The sequence below is a fragment of the Plecotus auritus genome, assembly GCF_963455305.1.
Source record: "Plecotus auritus genome assembly, chromosome: 6".
In the NCBI taxonomy this organism is placed as follows: Eukaryota; Metazoa; Chordata; class Mammalia; order Chiroptera; family Vespertilionidae; genus Plecotus; species Plecotus auritus.
The window spans coordinates 93,619,469-93,638,516 of NC_137773.1; the positions used below are offsets into that span (position 1 = coordinate 93,619,469).

Here is a 19,048-nt window from a genome sequence, read left to right on the forward strand (position 1 = left end):
CTAGCGCAGGTGGCGGCTTAGGCGAGGGCGGCTGCCCTTCCTTCTCGCTTCGCTCCTGGTCCCCTTTCTGCTCCACTCTCCGCCCGGCCACAGCAGGGCTGTCTGCGTGAGGGGCAGGGGCAGGGACCGATGGGGTGGCACAAGGGCACCTGCATGCGGGCTGGGGTGTGGGGGCGACTTGGGGCCCATCTCCCCTCACTTGGGCCATGGCAGAAGGGCGACCTCCCCGGCCTGCCTGTGAAGAGAGGGAAGAGGGGGCCTGTCCCACTCTGGGACTGGACCTTGGAGAGCATTTTGACTTTTTACTGTACAGAGGGATCTGGGGTCCTGGGAATACCCCTGTGGCCCAGGGTAGGGTGGTGGAACACCCTCCATTCTGGGAGCATGAAACTAGCTCCAGGAGATGCCCCCTGTCCAGGGGTGGGGGCTTCTAGCCTAAGGGTGGGGCAGGGCGACTCAGAGGCCACCCTGCCTCACCCCATCCAGAACAGGCAGTGAGTGTGGGCTGGGTGGGATCTGGAGGGGAGTGCCCTCTGGATCTGCACCCCTCATCTTTACAAGCTAGTCCTCTGAGCTCCCTAGTGGAGCTCTGACCCCAGCTGAGGGTGGGGTTCCCCCAGGAAGGACAAGGGTGGGGGACAGGCCCCTTCAGAACGGTGCTGGTTGGTTTGTTTGGGGATTAAGTTCCTTCCCCAGAAGGCCAGGATGGGATGGGGGAGGAAGGAAGTTCTGCTGCATCCTTTCTTTCTGTCCTCTGCTGGGCAGAGTCCGTTTTGCATGTTGCTTTCTGCTTGGCTGCTGGTGCACAGCTCCGCCGAGACCTCTTCCGAGGGCTCTCAGAAAACTGGGCTGCTTCGGGGGGCCTGCAGGGGTCCCTGGGCTGGAGGAGAGAAGGGCTGAGTGGCTGACGACGTTTAATTTTTGCTTTTCGGTGGGGCTGGGCTGGGGGATTTTTTCCCGAGTCTCAAAATTTCTTCTCCCCCTGTTTGAGGAACCTCTTCTTTTCATTTTGTCATTTCTTTTGTCGATCTTATCAGAGGAACCAGGACTGGAGTGGGACAAAAAAGAGGCGATATTGAGAACAGCTGGGTCAGGGCCCTGCTTACTTCCACCTGGCCCTGTGACTGCAGGTGGTGGCCGATGCCCCTGGAGGGTCCAGCTCCAGCGGAGCCAAGGACACCAACACCACACAGAGCTACATCCCATTCTGTCGGTCCCTCCTGTGGGAATCCTGCCCCCCCCCCCAGAGACCCTGCCCCCTAGTGCTAGAGTCCAGCTGGCCTTCCCGTGGGCATCGTGCCCAGCGGGTAGGACCCCCGTGGCTGGCGCTGGCACAAGCACAGACCTGGGATCTGGCCATGTTTCCAATTGTTTAAGTTTTTGTGTGGGTCCTGCAGGGTGGAGAGGATGCCAGGCTAGAGCTTTTGTCCCCAGAGGGGTTTGGGGAGGGGGGTGGTTGGTGGCCTAGCTTCTTGCTGAGTTTTCTTTCTGTCTCTTTAGACTTAAAAGCAAAAATTCCCATCTGTACACACGAGCCAAGGTCCCACAGACTGAAAGGCTGGTGAGGGGGATACCACATGGCTTCAGTCCCTAACAGTGGTAGCCCTGGGGGAGGGGCCTGGTAGACACATGCCTCCCCCCCCAATTCTCTAGCCTTAAGGCAGCAATTTTCAACCAGTGTGCCACAAGAATTTTTAGTCAGGGACACTGGCCTTTTTCTTTTTTTTTTCCTTTCTTTTCTTTTATTATAAAATATTTTTAATCTACAAACTATACATTTGTAATAGCTTTCAACTATAACTAATAACAGTGCTTTTTTCTTTATACTGTCCATTTAAAAAATAATAACAGCCAACACAACAATCGTAGTCAGATGGGAATGAACCAAAATTATACCTATATTTTTTGGTCAGATTGGCAAAAATATGTATTTTTTTGGTGTGCCGCAGAATTTTAGTAATGCTTATGTGTGCCATGAGATGATAAAAGGTTGAAAATTGCTGCCTTGCCCTGGCCGGTGTGGCTCAGTTAGTTGAGTGTCGTCCCATACACCAAAAGTCATAGAGGGTTTGACTCCTGGTCAGGGCACATGCCCAGATTGCATGGTGTGTATGGGAGTCAACCAATTGATGTTTCTCTCCCCCCACTTCCCCTCTCTCTAAAATCAATAAAAACATACCCTTGGGTGAGGATTAAAACAACAAAAAACAAACAAAAAGAAAATTGCTGCCTAGGGCAACAGCACTGAGGAAGGACCTCAGGCTCCCTAGGGCAGATGTCCTTTCTCTTAGGATGCCAGCAGGGGGCGCTGCCTTCCCACAAACAGGCCTTGGCGGCCACTTAGCGCATAACATCCCCAGGGTGGACACCCCTTCCCCCTTCCCCATCATGGGCTGCCTCATTTTCCTTCACCAAAGGCTCTGGCCCCACCTCATGGCCAAGAGGTAGGGTCAGGGCATTCTCCTCTATGGTCTACAGTGCCTAGGTATGCCTGGTGGTACCCTTGGTGCAAAATGGAGGTCTCTGAAAATGCATCTCAGGGCCTTTCCCAGGCTCTGGGTCACAGACTCAGATCTACAGGGGCCAAGGAGAACCTACCACAGAGCACACATCGGGACCTCACTCATTCTACCCTTGCTCCAACCCCACACAAAGCCACGTGGAGAGAGGGTGGCTGACCTGCCCAAGGACTCTAAAGCAGGGGGCAGTTCAGAGTTGATGCCCCTAACGGCTACATGTGGCGTGCTCATCCTGCCTAGGGCAAGGCTGCCAATGTCACAGTGAGGGCCTGGGGAAGCTACTCAGCCAACTTTTCAAAAGAAGCCAAAAATCCAGACAGAATTTCATGTGAAAATGCCAATATTTAAAGCACTTGTTTTGGTCACACACTTCCGCCTGCAGGCCAGACCTGCGCCCCCTCCCACCCCCCGCCAGGCTCTGGTTTGGGATTGCAGGCTGTTGTCCACTGTGAGATGGAGACATCGAGTTTTACAGTTAGAAAAGGCCTCAGAGATCACCTAGAACTCCCTTCGACAGTGGAAATGTTCTCTATTTGTGCTATCCATTACAGTAGCCACATGTGACTTCTAAGCACTTGAAATGTGGCTAGTGTAATGGAAGGATTAAATGTTTCTCTGGTTATTTAAATTTAAGCAACCACGGGTGCCCGTGGCTATCTCACCGGATAGGGCAGCGGGAGGGCATTTGGAAAAGTGGGGGTTGGGGTTGTCACAGTGACTGGGATGCTACTGGTGTTTACTGGGTGGGCAGAGATGCTACACTTCCTGCCACATGCTGGACAACACACACAGGGGAGTCCAAGCCTTCTATTGACTGAAGGCCAAATGGAGGCTCACGGTGTGTGTGGTGGGGGCTGGCAAGTTGTGGGGGAAACCCGAAGCATCCCCAGCATGGGCAGCCGGGGGATGGGGGTGGGGTCAGCGGCCAGCTCCTGGGCTTTCTGTCCTGGCCTTCGGAGAAACTGCCTGGGTACCCGCCCCCCACGCCTTGATGCGCTCTGGGACCCTCTTTCCAAAGAGAGGCTACACTGGAACCCTACACCACTGCCCTAGCTGTGAGCCTGCCCCTCCCCCTCCCTGTGAAGGACAAGAGGTTTTGGGGACAACCAGATCCCTTCCAGACCAAGCCAAAGCCCTAAGCTCGACCCTTTAGGGTCTCCTGAGTTGCACAGCAGGGGGACAACCACCAGTGCTCAAACTTGGGGACTCCCTCAGAGGAGGAAGACTCCAGTTCCAGGCCTGGAGTTAAGGACAAAGGCAGCCCCAGCAGGGTCCCCAGCACCTCTTCACCGGTCCCAGGAACAGGGATCTGTTGCCAAGCACAGAGTGGCTTTTCTGCTTACCCCTCCCTGCTTCCTGAGCCAGGTCCAAAATTGATTAAAACTAAGTAAAAAGCGCTGCCCAGGGAATGACAAAATTGCTAAAATTCTCTTTTCTTCCCTCATTCTATTGTTCTCTCTCCATCTGGTGCTCCAGAGATCAGCTAAAGTCACTGGTTACTGTGGAAACCGACCCCCACTGTACCCCTGGTGCCCACCCGCTGCAGCCCGCTTGCCCCCAGGCCCAAGGGCTCCTGGCTAGGCTTGTCCAGCTCTGGTCCCCCCACCACCGCCGCGGCCACCGCCGTGCACACCTGCCTGCTCCCTGCCAAGGCCCAGGCCCCTTTTGGGAACAACGGGGAGGAAAACTTGCCTCATACTCTGACTTGGCCCCACCGTCCAAGCAAAGTGAGCAGAGAAAGTGCAGAAGGGAAAGCACACGGAGGCGGAAATGGGGTGAGCAGGGAGGGCTGGAGGCTGTGGTCCCGGAGAGCAGGAAAGCACGAAAGCAAGCAGGGAACAGCCAGAGCTGCAGGCAGCCGGCTGGCGGCAGGAGGGAGGGAGGGAGGGAGGGAGGGCGGGCGGGTGCGATGGAGTCCTGCAGCCTGGTGCCAGCCCTGAGCTGGGAGGGCGGCCCGCAGAGGTCCCTTCCTCTGGCACCCCCTCCCGCCCTCTGCCAGCAGGGCTCTCCCGGGCTCCCTGGCACAGAGTGGAGGGGGCTGGCTCCAGCCCCTGCTCAGAGCCATTGTTTTTCTTCTCAACACCCCCAAGTTCAAGTTCATCTGGGTGTTACATCATGTCTGGTTGCTCTTGGAAACCAGACGGGTCAGACGTGACTCTGGGGAAAGGGGGTGGGAAGCTGGAGGGGGCTGAAGTTCCCCTCCCCTCCCCTCCTTGCCACTAGGGAGCTCTGAAGTTTGCAGTTTGACAAAGTTTTTGGCTGTTGTGTTTTGTGTTTTTTTTTTTTCTTCCGAGGGAGGGAAAGGAAAAGGGAAAAAACAAAACCTCAAAACCACACATACAAAACTTCTATCCACCAACTTTCTCTGGACTCAGGCCTCAGAGCAGGAGCTGAAAGAGGTGGCCAGGGCTCTGGGTGGAGGTGGACGTACCCAGGGCTGAAGCCTCCTTGGCCCTGGGCTCATAGGGTGGTATTTCTATAAAAAGAAGTGCCACACTCTGCACACGGCCTTTGCCCTGCTCCTGAGGAGGGTGCTCTCTGTGTCCCAAGGGCCCTGGGCGCTGGAGACTATCCCTAGCCTCTTGGGGACAGGCATGGGAAAGGCGGGACACGTGTGTGTGTGTGTGTGTGTGTGTCTGTGTGTGTGTGTGTGTGTGTGCGCGCGCGCGTGCGTGTGCCTGTGCAAAGCAGTGTGGGGTGCCCAGCAGGAGGGTTGGGGAGGCTGGGTGTTTCCTTGTGAGAACTGCAGACAGATGGAAGCAGGGCTGGGGGGCTCCAGAAGCTTGGTCACCCTTCTAACAGGACTCAAGGGGAGTTGGGGGAGGGGCCTCCAGGGCACAACGGGACTTGCCCTGCCCTTGGTGCCAGAGTCTCTGGGCACGTGGCCCACCAGGCCAGCTCTGTCCCTCCTCAGCCCACCCAAAGCCAGGGGAGAGGGGAGGGCTGGGGACCAGGGCTTCCCGCAGAGCAGGAGGAGATCAACAAGGCAGATGCGGTCCCACCCTGACTGGGCCTCGGCTTCCGTCTTTGCTTCTCTCAGGCCTGGCCCAGCGTGCCTCCAGCCTCGGGTCCTTGGCCACCTTCCTCAGGGCCGAGGTTGTCAGAACTAATTATCCAATTAGCTGGTTAGCCAGGGGGCCTGGGAGCTGCCTGGGGAGGCAGGTTCAGCTGGGCGTGCAAAAGCCTGGATCCTTCAGCCCTGCCCCAAGCCCTTCTCCCAGACGAACCCCAAGACCCTGGCCTCTTCCCTGACACCACGATGCCCCACCCCTGCCTGCGCCCCCCCCAGCCCTGCCCCCGCTGCTCGCCTGCCTCCACACTCCTACCTGAGACTGCTGTGGGATGTTCAGAAAGTTGCCGTCCCGGGGTCCGATGCTGACAAACCGGTTGGCAGAGGAGGCGCCTGTCGTTGCGAATGCTGTGGGAGCAGGAGAGAGAGGAAAAAACCCCGTGAGGCCTTGTGGGGCTGCTGAGAGAGGGAGACACTGGGTTAGACCAAGCTGTCCAGCTTTAGGCTGGCAGTGGGAAGGACCGGCCAGAGGGGCCCCTTCATCCTCTTACCAGGAACGCACACTGTCCCCCACCCCCAGCCTCTGCCTGAGCCAGACGTCCTCTTTCCTGGCCAGGGGGTGGGGAGGGGACCTGGAGACTTCAGCTGAGATCCCACGGACCCAGTCCTCTCCTCCAACCAGGCACTGAGCAGGGCCGGGGTAGCCCTCCTCTCCAAGCACCCGAAGCGGGTGACCTTGCTTTCCCACTGGCCCTCTCAGGTCTGGAGACAAGGGAGGTGGGAGGGTGGGACTCTGGTGGACTGGCCCCACCCTGCTTGGGGAAGGCTGTTCTCAGTTGGGCCACCTCTCCAACCAGGGCAGCTAGTTGGGTGCTAGTCCACTTACTACCCTGGACAGTCCCAAGGACTGGGCCGATGGTCCAGGGAACTTGAAGGGGCCCAAGGGAGGGCTGGGCCAGATGGGATGGGCTTGGAGAGGGATGTAGGAGTTGGCTGCCGGCTAGGGCCCAGGGGTGATAAAGCTCAGGCCTGGCAGGCATTCTCTTCCTCTGATGGATGAGCCAGGTGCTATGGTCCTGGGGTTCCCCAGGGTCTGAAACAGGCCAAGGCACAAGAGGAAGAGGAGGCTGGAGGCCCTGGCGGAGCCCCAGGGCTTGGGTGCCCAGGGCAACTGTTCTGGGGTCTGAGGGGCAAATGAGCCCAACACCCTTGAGCTTTCCTCAGGAGAAGCTCGGCAAGCTCCTGGGGGAGGGAAGGGGCCCTGCCACTCCAGGAAGGAGGATACCCCCACAGGGGATTATGAGGGTCACAGGCTACCTGGGAGCCCCCCACCCCCTGCCCTGTACCACATACACCCCAGGGACCCCATGCTCACCAGCTTCTGTCCAGAAGTGCCACCCTGTAGCCTGGTCCCCTCTCCCACCCTGCCCACCTCCAGTGACCATGACCATGACTTGATGTCTTATGGCGGATGCAGATGGGAGATGGCATGAAGAGGATGGAGGAGGGGAAAGAACGCAAACCATGAGAGAGGGTGAGACAGAGAGCCAAGACGGAGAAAGTGGTGAGATGGGCCACCCCGCCCACCCGGAGTCCTGGCCTGCGGCCTGCCAGCCCCCAGAGCGCCCAAAGCGCTGCCCGCCCTGCCCGAAGACGGCACACCGGCCCACCCGCCGCCTCTTCTGTCCCTCACGTCGTCGGGTCTACCTTGGGCCTCCCAACTCAGATTTTTTCTCTTCCCTTGGACAAAAGTTGTCATTGGTTTAAAAAAAGAGAGAGAGAAAGAGAAAGAGATGAAGTAAGCCAAGGTCCAGAGCCCTCCCTGGTCCTGGAATATCCAACCTGGGGAGGAACCGAGGGAGTGGAGAGGGAGGGGGGAGGGGAAAAAAAAGAGGAACAACGAGAAACCAAATGTGAGACTGAAGGGAAGGGCCAGGGGCGGGCCTGCTGCACCTTTTAGAGGCCTGAATGGAGGGGGGTGGGGAAGGCAAAAAGGGAATGTGGTGGCGTCGCCTTGTGGTCACATCACATTTTTTTGGTGTGGGGGGCACGACAAAACAACAAAAAAAATCAAAAAACGAAAAACGAAAAACGGAAAATACAGCAATCAGGCATGAAGATGGCATGGCGGCGCCTCCCGGTCCCTTCCCACCCCGGCCAGCGCCCCGGCCTGCGCCCACTGTGCTCCCCCTCCCGCCCCCCAGGGGCCTGGGCCAGGGGCCGGGGCCGGGAGCAGCGGGCAGGGGGGCTAGCGGTGTGCTGGCTGGTGCGCCTGAGGCCTGGGTGGCCATGGTGGGGGGCTCAGCTTTGCTCTCATCCAAGCGAGCGGTCGGGAGGCTCCGAGGCCTTCTGGGCGGGGGAGGACTTGATGATGGGCAGGGCATGGGGGCTTGTCTGTTTGCAGTGGAGACTGTTTGGATGGGCTGGGGCGTTGTGGTTTCCGTTTCATCGTCCACTTACAAGGTGATGGAGGAGTCAAGGCGGCGCCGTCTGGGGCAGTGCTGGTGGATTTGGAATCAGGCATAGGAAGGGGCACAGGTCTGGCCACTGGAGGCGGCGGCGGTAGCAAAAATGACCCCGGGACTTTGCCCTGGCCGCTACCGTTGGGCTGCGAACAACATAAATAGAGTGACGCATGAAGGCACATCACACACAGACACACGCTCCCCTGCGCGGCCACGCCAGCTCGCTCCTGAGAGCGGGCGCTCCCGGCGGAAGGTGCAGAATAGGGTCCTCTCCTCCGGGGCACAGGGTGGGTGAGGGCGGGAGGCCTTGATTTGGTCTCTCAGGTGTTTCTCTCTCTCTCTGTTTTTTTATTTTTTTATTTTTCGTGGTCCTCTTCTGAGGTTGTGGGAGGAGGAAGGGGGATGTCCGACGGGTGGTTTGTTATTTCTTAGGGAATGTTTTCGGTACCAAAAAGTGCCGCCTAGCCACAGAGCAGCTGCACCTAAACTCTCACACTCCTGAAGACCTTCTACTATGACAGTAAAGATGCACCAGCTTCCCCTCTCCCTTGTGTCCCCCCAAAACACACATGAGTCCCCCTCTGCGGGGCAAACAGTTACCCTGGGGTGGGTCTGGTTGACCCAACTGAGGACTGCCATCCTCCACCCCACATCATGGCCTGGGGGATGCTGGGCACTGGGGGGCTTGCCCTCAGTGCCAGCTGTCAGAGGACGGTGGGGAGCTGATCCTTTTGCTATGGAAGAGCCCAGGAGGAAAATCCATTGCTGCCACTCGTCCCTGCGAGGTTCCTCTAGCGGACTTGCTCGTATAATGCTCTCAGAAACCGGGTGTCAGGTCACTAGATCCGTTCCTTGTCCTTTGTTCCCTCTTGGACCTCAAACTCCTGTGTGTGGCCTTGCGTGCGTCAGCCTTTGAGCTCCCAAGAACCTAGGCGCCACAGGTGAGGCAAAGGTCCCTGTTTCTTACAGGCACAGCTTCCCTGGAGAGACCTCCCTGCGCTCGGGGCACGTACCTCCCCCTGCTCTGGGCAGTGTCCCCGAGGACCACCAGCAGCCTGAGCTCAGGGGAGCTGGGCCAGAACTCTTCATCCTAAACTGGCCTCTTTCTCATGGGGCAAAGCTCTGCCCTCCCAGCCAGCCAGGTGTGAGAACGTGGGAAGTTTCTGTGCTCCTCCTTCAGCACCCCATGGATGTCTTCAGACAGCCTGTTTTTCTGTCATCACTGGTTTTGCCTGGACAATGACAATGAGACTTGCAAGGGGTCTCCCCTACGCTGACTGTGCTCATCAGTTCAGTGCCCTGGGCACCTAGCTCTGTACCAGGCATTTTACTCATATCTGTTCAATCCGCCAAGGGACCTGTAAGGCAGCAGTTCTCGCTTGGGGGCAGTTCTGCTCCCCAGGGGCCACTGGCCAGGTCTGAAGACATTTCGGTGAGCACTTCTGGGGGATGCTACTAGCCGCTGGTGGGTGGAGGCAGGGAGTGCTGCTCAGCACCCTGTAATGACCAGGATGCCCCCCAGGACAAGGGCTCATCAGTCCAAACGTTATCAGTGCTGCAGGTGGGAAACCCTGCTGCAAGGAAGCTCCGCCTCCCCCTTTCACAGCTGGGGAAACAAGGCTCTGTGTAGCTGAGTGGTTGATGCCGTCACTGGGCTGTGACTGGTGAGGCCTGAAGTTCACAGCCGTGTCTGTCTGACTCCGTGGGTCCTGTGGATTTTCTCCAGCAAGCTCAATAACCCTCTTCCCCAGATCCCAAGGTGCTCAGACTTTTCCTGTCTCCTGAAACCGTCCATGGCTCTGACTGCATCGGACATAAAATAGGATCTCCTCAGTTGGGATTCAAGGACACCGGGTGGAGACGCTCCCAGCACTGGTGCCCTTATAACCCCTCCTCTCAAGTACATCCCATTGCAAACCGACTGGGGCTTCCAGGCGCAGCCTAACAGTTGGGCTGCACACCTGCTCACGGCAGGACGCTCTGTCTATAGTGCTTTTTCCTACACCCTTCAAGGCCTGCTCAGAACACACTGTCTCCAACGTGGGGACCAGCCAGATTCCCTGAACCACCATCCATCTCTCTCTGCCCTGTTGCTCCAGGATGCTCTTGACCTCCCCTGGGACCTTTCAAGCAGACTGCCTGCCACCCAGGCTCCCCAGTGAGCCACAGAGGCCATCTCTGTGTGGCTCAAGCCTGCAGCACTCAAGTCCCACTGACTGAGTTGAATCCATAGTCCCCCCTGCTGCACATTAAAACCACAGAGGCCCACGCTGGCTCGGGCAGGCCACGCCCCTCTGAACTCTGGCCGTTCTGCCCACCATCCTTCACCTCCAGTGACCAGCGTAGGTCTGAAATCGTCCCTCCAAGTGGTTCCCTGGACTTGATTCTTCTTGCCCACTCAGAGGACCCTGACAAAAGCAAGCAGTGGCTGCTGGTCCTGGGCTGGAGACCCTCTGTGTCAAGTGTCCTTTCAGAAACGGTCCCTTCAGTTCCAGACATGGGCCAGGGGGCTTTCCAGCTCTGCAGGGTTGATGCTGAGACACGAGCAGCTCTGCCTTCCCTCCTTTCCGCAGCCTGTCTGGTTCCTATCTTGCTTTTCCACCAGGGCAGCAAACGCCACACATCACAGCCTCACTGCTGTTCTCCAGGCCATCCTGAGCCCGGGCCCCTGGGAAATGGGGGCTTTCGAGGCAGCACTTGCTCTCAGGGCAGCCTCTACCTCCTTCTAGTTCCCAGAGCCAGTCTATACCCAGGAGGATCTAAAACACATATTCCACCCAATAAAGCTAATCCCAGCATGATATGGCTGAACATCAAAACCTGCCGATTTACAACATTTGGTTTCTAGAAGCAACTTCCAACCAGGCTAAGATGTCTCTGCTCGGGTTGAGTTATAAGTTGAAGTTTTTAAAATCTCAAGGTCTCGTGACTTGCAGCGGCATCTTATAACCTCATGACTTAAGAGCTATAAGCGCAACCCGGCTGGCGTGGCTCAGCGGTTGAGCGTGAACCTATACACCAGGAGGTCACGGTTCCATTCTCAGTCAAGGCACATGCCCGGGTTGCAGGCTTGATCCCCAGTGTGGGGCGTGCAGGAGGCAGCTAATCAATAATTCTCTCTCATCACTAATGTTTCTATCTCTCTCTCTCTCTTCCCCTCTCCCTTCCTTTCTGAAATCAATAATACATACATACATATATATATATATATATATGTATATTTAAAAAGAGCTAGGAGTGCATGCTAGTGACAGATGAAGATGAGGGCTTGCCTGGCTGCTCCATTGCTGGTGGAAGCTGAGCTAGAACCAGGCCTCCTGCCCCTCACTGAGCCCTGGGACCTCTCCATTGCATTGGTGGTCTCTTCTCTCTGCTAGAAAAACAGCTAACAAGGCACCTTCTTTCTGTTCTGTGCATCTCCTCTGAGTGGTGTCTCCATGTGGCCTTGGCCTTGACTGATGTAGTTCTTCTCAGTCAGGGCCTTACACTTGGGACCGAGGCTAAGCCATAGGGGGCACCTGGCATCCCTTCTGCAGATCATCTGTAAACTTTTTGTATGCACACATTTTTCTGTAAAGATGACCTGTAACTTCAAGCTCTCGCGGAAATTAGGAATGTACTCCTCTGGGCTCTGGATCAGTGGTTCTCAGAGTGGTCCTCTGACCAGAAGCAGCAGCAGCTGAGAACTTGGAGAGAAACGCAGATTCTCAGGCCCACCCAGCCCGGCTGAATCAGAATCAGGTGAGAGCCAGCCACCTGTGTGTCTGCAAGGCCTCCGGGGGACGCCCTGCATGCTGACTTCTCCTCTGGAGGTGGCCAAGGAGCAGGTGCTGCCTGTGTGGCCACCCGCTGCTGCTAAGTCAGCTGCAGAGCCTGAGCCTCTGGTTCTCTCCTCCCCCACAGCATGGTGCTGTCTCTGGCCTCCTCTCAGAGGCTGGGCCACCTGGAGCAGGCTCACTGCAGACACCCCCTCCTCCCTTGGGCACGACAGGCCACAAGAAGAACCCAGAGAGGCCGATCCCTAGCCGAGCTAGCCTCCCTGTCTAACCAGGGAAGCTGTTCACCCGTCTGTAGCGTTTCGTCCATGGTCTATTTGGAGAAAGCACCTGCCTTGAGAAGAGAACCTTCTAGGCCAAATGAGACCTTAATCTTGAACAGTCAAGTCAAGGGAGAGGGTCAGGACCCAGCCGCCAGGATGCCCAGGGGAGGGACTAGCTCTCTGGGCTAAACTGGTCGCCCAGGTTGGTCTCACTGTTTCCTAGCCCCACCTGTCTCTGTAGGTGAGAAGGCAGGCAAGGCAGGTGGAGGGAACACTCCACACCCCAGAAATCCCAAAGGGCCTGGTACATGGGCTGGTAGTTCCCAAAGACTCTGCCGGCATCTCTGGAGAAAGTGCAGTAGCTGTTGGGGATCACATTCACTTTTCCCTAAATGCCCCTAAAGTGAACAGAGCTTGTCCAGAGAGGTGGGCAAGGCTCTGAGTGTGCTAAGGAGCTGCAGAGCCAGGAAGAGAAACCCTTAAAGGGCCCAGGGGGAAAGGAGCTGGAAAGCAGAAGGAGAGAGAGCAGGAGGGAGGGAAGACGGAGTGAGAAGCCCCCCATCAATAATACACCCGCACTTAGCAAACGTCCCTGTGTGGGGCACCTGAAGGGCCGCCCCTGCTCTCCCTGGGTGTGGTCTGGCATGGGTCTGGCAAAGGGCCCCATCGTGGCCCTCTGAATGGCCTCCCCTCCTAACCTCTCAGATGGGGCCTCCAGGCTGGGCCGGCTGGGGGACAGGAGCTGGGCCTTCTTGCAATGCAGCATGCTTCTGGGGCTCCAGAACCTTTCCAAAGGTCGAGAGACCACCATGTCCCAACCCAGCATGGTCTCCCCGGGACTAGGTGAGGACCACTGTCGCACTGAAGGGCTGTCTCTGGACCACCACTGTTTGGAATCATTCCTTTCCTGAGTGACCCCGAATGTCTGCTTGTCAGTGGCCTGGGTCCTAGGGCTCATTGACAGAGAACAGCAGTGCCCCCCAGCCCCCACAGAGCTCCACGGAGAGCCAGTCTCTCCCAGGCTGAGGAGCAGGGCTGCACTACAAAACGAGCAGCAACCTGGAAACCCCGTTAAAAGTCCTGCCAACAGGAGTCTCTGACAGCCCCTGTGGCCACGGATGCTGCTCAGCACCCCACAATGCCCAGGACAGCCTCCTACCTCAGAATGATGAACAACCCCAAATGCCGATAGTGCCACGGTGGGGAAATTTTGATCTAGAAAATCCTTGCAGCCCCGAGGTTCAAGAGGGGTGTTAGGAGTAAGGGGCCTGGTCTGGGTTGAACAGCTCATGGGTGCGGTCCTGGGGGAACAGAGACTGAAGAGAGGGCAAGGAGCCCGAGCAAGGTGGGCCCTGCTGCTGCCCCCACCTCTCTGGACGGTGATGGAGAGGCCCTGGCACGATACACAAACCCCTACCGCCGACCAGAAAACTAAGGTGTCCGCACTGCGGGCTCTCTGCTGCTCCCGTCCCAGGCGGGCTCGGCTCTCGGGCCCTCTCCCTGTGATCCTGACACAGACGGACAGACGTAGAGATGAGCTGTGGTGGGGCTCCCGGGCCTCTGGACTCACCTGTCCGGTGGCCTGGCCCGAGCCATCTGAGCACACAAACTGCACAAACTCCTTCAGCGAGTCCTGCCCATGGTGGTGGTGGTAGCGGATGGTCGGGTGCGTGAAGTACGGGCTCGACTGCTGGATGATGGATGTGGAGGGGAAGTGCAACGCTGACGCTGTGGCCCGAGGGCTCCCTGCATGCACGTGGGCAGGAAGAAAAGGGCATCAGGGTGGAGAAGATGAGGGAGACTGCTGGTCAGGGCACCGAGGAAAAGGGAGAGTGGGCGGGAGCAGGGCAGGGACCAGGGTAAGGAGAGTGAGGGTCTAGCGTGAAAGTTGAGACAGCACAAAAAAAAAAACCACAAACAAAAAAACAACCCTCAGTAATCAAGGTAAATAACATTTTAATGCAATATTTTTAAAAAATCCAACTGGCTGCCAAAACCGGTTTGGCTCAGTGGATAGAGCGTCAGCCTGCGGACTGAAGGGTCCCAGTTTCGATTCCGGTCAAGGGCATGTAACTTGGTTGCGGGCACATCCCCAGTGGGAGGTGTGCAAGAGGCAGCTGATCAATGTTTCTCTCCCATCGATGTTTCTGACTCTCTATCCCTCTCCCTTCCTCTCTGTAAAAAATCAATAAAATATATATATATATAAAAAAATCCAACTGGCAAACGCGGGCTTCCATACCAATCAGCTGCTTGTCTTTACAAATAAAGTTTGATTGGGACCAGGGCCAGGGTTAATGTGAGGCAAATGAGGCAGGGCCATGCAAGTATAGCATCAGGTCCATCTTTTGTTTAAAATGTTTATATTTGCTCTTTGTCTGTTTTTTGTGATAGTTTTATTTTTTAAGAATATTGCATTAGCTCTAGCTGGTTTGGCTCAGTGGATAGAGATTTGGCCCGCAGACTGAAGGGTCCTGGGTTCGATTCCAATCAAGGCACATGCTGGGGTTTCGGGCTCAATCCCCAGTGTGGGGCATGCAGGAGGCAGCTGATCAATGACTCTCTCATCATCGATATACCTATCTCTCTCTCCCTCCACCTTCCTCTCTGAAATCAATAAAAATATATTTTAAGAAAGAACATTGCATTAAAACATCATTTATCCTGATGACTGGATGTTGGGTGCCCCCTTAACAGCTTGCACCAAGGCGAGGTCCAGGGCTAGGATGGGAGCCTGGATGAGGAAGAGGAGACAGACACGACCCCTGCACCTTGCAGGACGCAACGTGCACATTCATCTCCTGCGTGTGAGCAGGTGTGAGCCTGGCCGCTGCTGCCTAGGCCACATTCTTGTGTGCTCAGCCCCATCACCCTTGCACATGCGTCCTCGCACACATAACTTCCATCCCGGTCCAGGCCCCAGCTCTTCCCCAGCCAGTCCTCTCCCTCCCGTCTGTTTCCAATCAGCTCGCTCTTGCTCTTGGTTTCATTAGGGGCTGAGGAAACTTGGCTTCTCTCTGGAGTTCATAAAAGCTGAGTGGAGCTGGGCTCCCTGCCCCCACCCTGAGGCCACCACGCCCTGCCCCAGCGCAGGCTGCCTCTGGGCTCCCAGCCAGGAGGCCCCGAGGAGGAAGCCGGGAGGGTAAACCTTGCCATTCTCTGTGTCCTAGAGAAGGGCCCAGGAGATGGTGGGCGGACACAGGGCTGTGTCCAGAAAAAGTTCAAGCCTCTTTCTGCCAGATGGGTGCCGAGGTGGGGGTAGAAACAAGAGCGGGAAGAAGCAAATGAGGGGGTGGTGAGGACTCGGCTCCCACAACTTCCTGCCTGATTCCATCCCCTAGGGAACATCGAGGTGTCCTCCCTGACAAACACCTTCTCCCGAGACGAGACGGAAGCAAGAGAGCCCCCAAGTCAGCTGCCAGTTCCAGTCCTGGGAGAACAGCCCAAGCGCCACGAGTGATCCCTGGGTTCCCCAGTGCCCTTTCAACCTGCGCCCCGTGCCCACCTGGGTCAGTGCGGGGAGACCAGACCTTTGCCCAGGAGCCGGGAGAGCAGCTGAGAGGAGGGCAGAGGGAGAAGCTGAGCTTTCCCAGCCACAGCTGGCGAGAGGAGAGGAGAACGGGGCAGGCCTGAGGGCCAAGCAGGCCTGTGCACACATCCACGCACACACACATACCCCCAGCACATGTGACACACCCATGTGCATGCATGTATACACACAAACACAGGGAACACACGCAAGCATGTACACACGTGCACATGGGGAGGGAGAAGCAATAGGAGAGTGCTTAGGAATAAGATGAGGAGGCCAATGACTGGCTGGATCTCCAGTCAGTGCTGCTGTGGAAGGAGGGCCCATTCCCTCGGCCACCCACTGTCACACCACAGCCCCTTAGAGAGCTTGGGGCCCTCACTCCGATGGACCTGGCCCCTTCACCTGGCCAGCTGCCCCTCAGGCGCGCACATACTCAGGGGCTCTCCAGGTCTGCCCAGGCCCCTCAGTGCTCAGCCACCTCCCCAAGATAGTCCCCCTCTGGGCCCTCATTTCTCACCTGGTCTGACTCCAGCAAGCACAGGCAGCGGGTGGTGAGTGAAAGCCATGCGCGGGGAGCTGCCCTGAGAGGAGAGGGCACTGCAGAAGTCCAGCTTTCCTGACTTCTTTAGAGAAGCCGGGCCTGGGGGGAGGAATCAGCAACACAGGGCAGGTTTAGCTGGGCCAGGGCGGGAGCGGGGGAAGGCAGGAAGCCAGCAGCTCACTCCTCTCCTCAGCCCCCTCCTGGCTGCCCCTTCCCCCACCATGCTCCCTCCTGCCACCTTTGCCCCATCCGGCTGTTTCTCAGACCCTGTGTGCAGATCAGCCGGCACTGGGTGCTTCTGACAGGAGAGGAAAATGAGGCACTTGGGTGTGCTGGGCAGGGGGTCCATCTTGCCTCCTGATAAGCAGATAATGAGCTCAGGGGGCACAGATGAAAGGGTGGGATACAGGATCAGGGGACCAGGAAGGGCACTGGGGTCAGAGCTGGCCAGGCAAGGATTGCCTCGGCCAGGGAACCCAGAGGTTGGACTGCATTTGGACGGGGCATTTGTTTTGCTGCCAGTGCCAGAGAGGGGGTGGCATTCAGCAGGAGACAGGGGCACAGAGGACACCCCTCTAGGACCCTAATGCTGCCAACCAAGGTCACCTCTGTGCCCAGTGGGCACCACATCCAAATAACACTGTGACAAAGCACGGCCAGCCCCGGGGCCAGGTCCTCTGTGGGAAGTTGATTCTTCTCTGGGCTGAGCCTCAGAGGCTGTGCCCAGGCTGGGAGGGAGGGGTAAGGTAGAGTTGGAGCAGATCTCCAGAGCTGCCATCTTTGATGCACAAATCAAGTCAGCTTGGGTGGGGGGTAGGGGGCTGCAGAACAGAGAAATAAGAGCCACTTTAACCACAGAGGGAAGAGGCGGGGGGGAAGGGCGAACTCCCAGCCGCCAGAAGAGGTGTTATCTGGCAGCAGCTGTGTGCCACCTGATAGCTGGCACAGTGAGGGGGGGGAAGCGCCCCACCAGCTGTGCACAGCTGTCCCCTAGGCCACACAGTGCCTCCCCAGCTGTTCCCTGTCCTGCAGCTGGGCTGCTTAATTGGCGATTTGTCTCAGCACAGGGAAACAACACAGGAAGCAGGGTAAGGAGGAAAAGAGGGGAAAGCAAGGAAGCTGGGGTGCTACAGCAGGACGGTTTGAGAGCCGTGTGTGTCAGGACTGCAGGAAGGAGTAGAAATGGCGGGCTCTGCAGCAGACAGCCAAGAAAGAAGAGAGCGGGAGCCTGGGGAGGAGGGCTCCTGGGGAACTAGGTCTAGGCCGAGGGGAGGGCCCAGGGCCACCGGCCATGGTGGATGTGCCCTTAAGGCACCTGACGCCTTGTGGGAGCAGTCCCTTAACTGAGGCCCTGGCGGGGGTTTCTTCAGGGCCTTCTCAACGGCTTCTCTCTACACCTCCCGAGGTTCCCCAGGGAAGCATCTGGACTGTGCTGGCCCACATTCCCCGCCTGCCTCCAGGAAACCCTGGGAAGAGCACCCAAAGTTATGGGGAGCGACGTCCGCAGAGGCGGGGCTTCATGGTGGCCCAGAGCCTGCTCCCTTAGCCCAGGCCCGGCGGAGCCCTCTTCCCCTCCTCCAGAGGAGCCAAGAGCAGAAGCGGATTCTGTGTCTGGGGCAGCGCCTTCCTGTCCTTTGGCCTTTCTTCTCCCTCATCCCAGGCCCTGCCCATCCACTTGGCCCTTCCCAGTAGGGCCACATCTGGAAAACACCAGAAGAGCACCACTGGAAGCCAGAGTCCCCACCCCCAGGCCTAGGAGAGCAGAAGTACCCGTGCACATCCCATACATGCACGGGCAGTACTCCCCGGCCCCGGGCACACACCTCAAGGACACACACAGGCTGACACCAGTGTGCCAGAAGTATCCCCCAGCCAGCTTCCTCATCTACACCTGCCACAGGCGCGCACACACTCAGGGGCTCCCAGGTGCCCAGGCCTCCCAGCAGGACCGGAAGTGACCGTGGGTGGGTTCACCGGGAATCGGTGGCTAGAGGGGGCTGGGAGGCCTGAAGACAGTTCTGCTCACTCTTTACTAGACTCTGCTCCTTTCTGTGAAGCTGGGCCCTTTAACCCAGCAGTTCTCAGCTCAGTCAGCTGGGGAAGAGTCTGTCCTCCCCCAACCCTAGGGGATATTCAACAATGTTTGGAGACATTTTTGGCCATCACACCCGGTTTGTGTGTGTGTGTGTGTGGGGGGTGCTACTGGCATCTAGTGGGGGGAGGCAGGGCTGCTGCTCAACATCCTTCAGTGCACAGGATGCCGCAGCACAGAGAAGGACCCAGCCCCAGTGACAGCAGGGCCCAGTCTGAGAAACCGCTTCAACCCTTTGTACGCCATAGGCGTCTAGAGACGCAGGGACAGTTTGTTTTAGACGCATGGCAGTTAACTGGTTATACCACCAAGGCTATAGAGCTGGGACAACCTTTCTACAGAAATACCAAGAGAAGGAACCTGAGAAGGCTTTGAGGAGGAAGCCCCAGCCCCACTGCAGGGCATCAGAGGCCTCCGCTTCCCTCCTGCCATGCCCGTGGCTCTGCTGCCCACAGTGGCAGCCACGCCCCTCGCCTCTGCTCCGTTCTTCGGCCAGCCCTGGCCGGCACTGCCTTCCTCTGGAAGATCGGGAGGTGAGAAGCCAGGTGGTGCCACTGACAGTGGGGGAACCGGTGGGAGAGTCGCCAGGTGAACGGAGGGAGGAGACGAGGTTCAGGGCTGCCCTTGCTCCGGGCCAGGCCTCGCGGTGCCCATACCTGCATCCACATCGTTGGGCCACCCGCTGGACTGGCTGCTGCCAGCCGCTGGGGAGCGGCCTGTCCCAGGATAGAAGACATCGTCGACAGGGCTCTCCATCTCGCTGTCATCAATGGACTTGGGACGCTTGGTGGTGCTGGGGAAGGAGGAGAGGGATCAGGTGGGCCAAGGATGGGCCAGGTACTGGCAC

General features: G+C 57.7%; 1 protein-coding gene across 14 annotated transcripts in view; it reads right to left on the minus strand.

Moving 5' to 3' along the window:
- NFIX (nuclear factor I X) overlaps positions 1–19,048 on the minus strand; it is a 91,539-nt gene continuing 72,491 nt past the window's right edge. For 6 of the 14 annotated variants that reach the window (XM_080673763.1, XM_080673768.1, XM_080673761.1 and 3 more), the window contains 5 exons: positions 18,858–18,994; positions 16,086–16,208; positions 13,604–13,779; positions 5,846–5,937; positions 1–1,048 (listed from right to left, as the gene is read on the minus strand). In XM_080673763.1, coding sequence (XP_080529889.1) covers positions 5,866–5,937; positions 13,604–13,779; positions 16,086–16,208; positions 18,858–18,994 — 508 coding nt within the window. In that variant the 3' untranslated portion in view covers positions 1–1,048; positions 5,846–5,865. Of the gene's footprint in view, positions 1,049–5,845; positions 5,938–7,989; positions 8,138–13,603; positions 13,780–16,085; positions 16,209–18,857; positions 18,995–19,048 lie in introns of all 14 variants that reach the window. The other 8 variants (XM_080673759.1, XM_080673762.1, XM_080673771.1 and 5 more) reach the window with 3 other exon arrangements.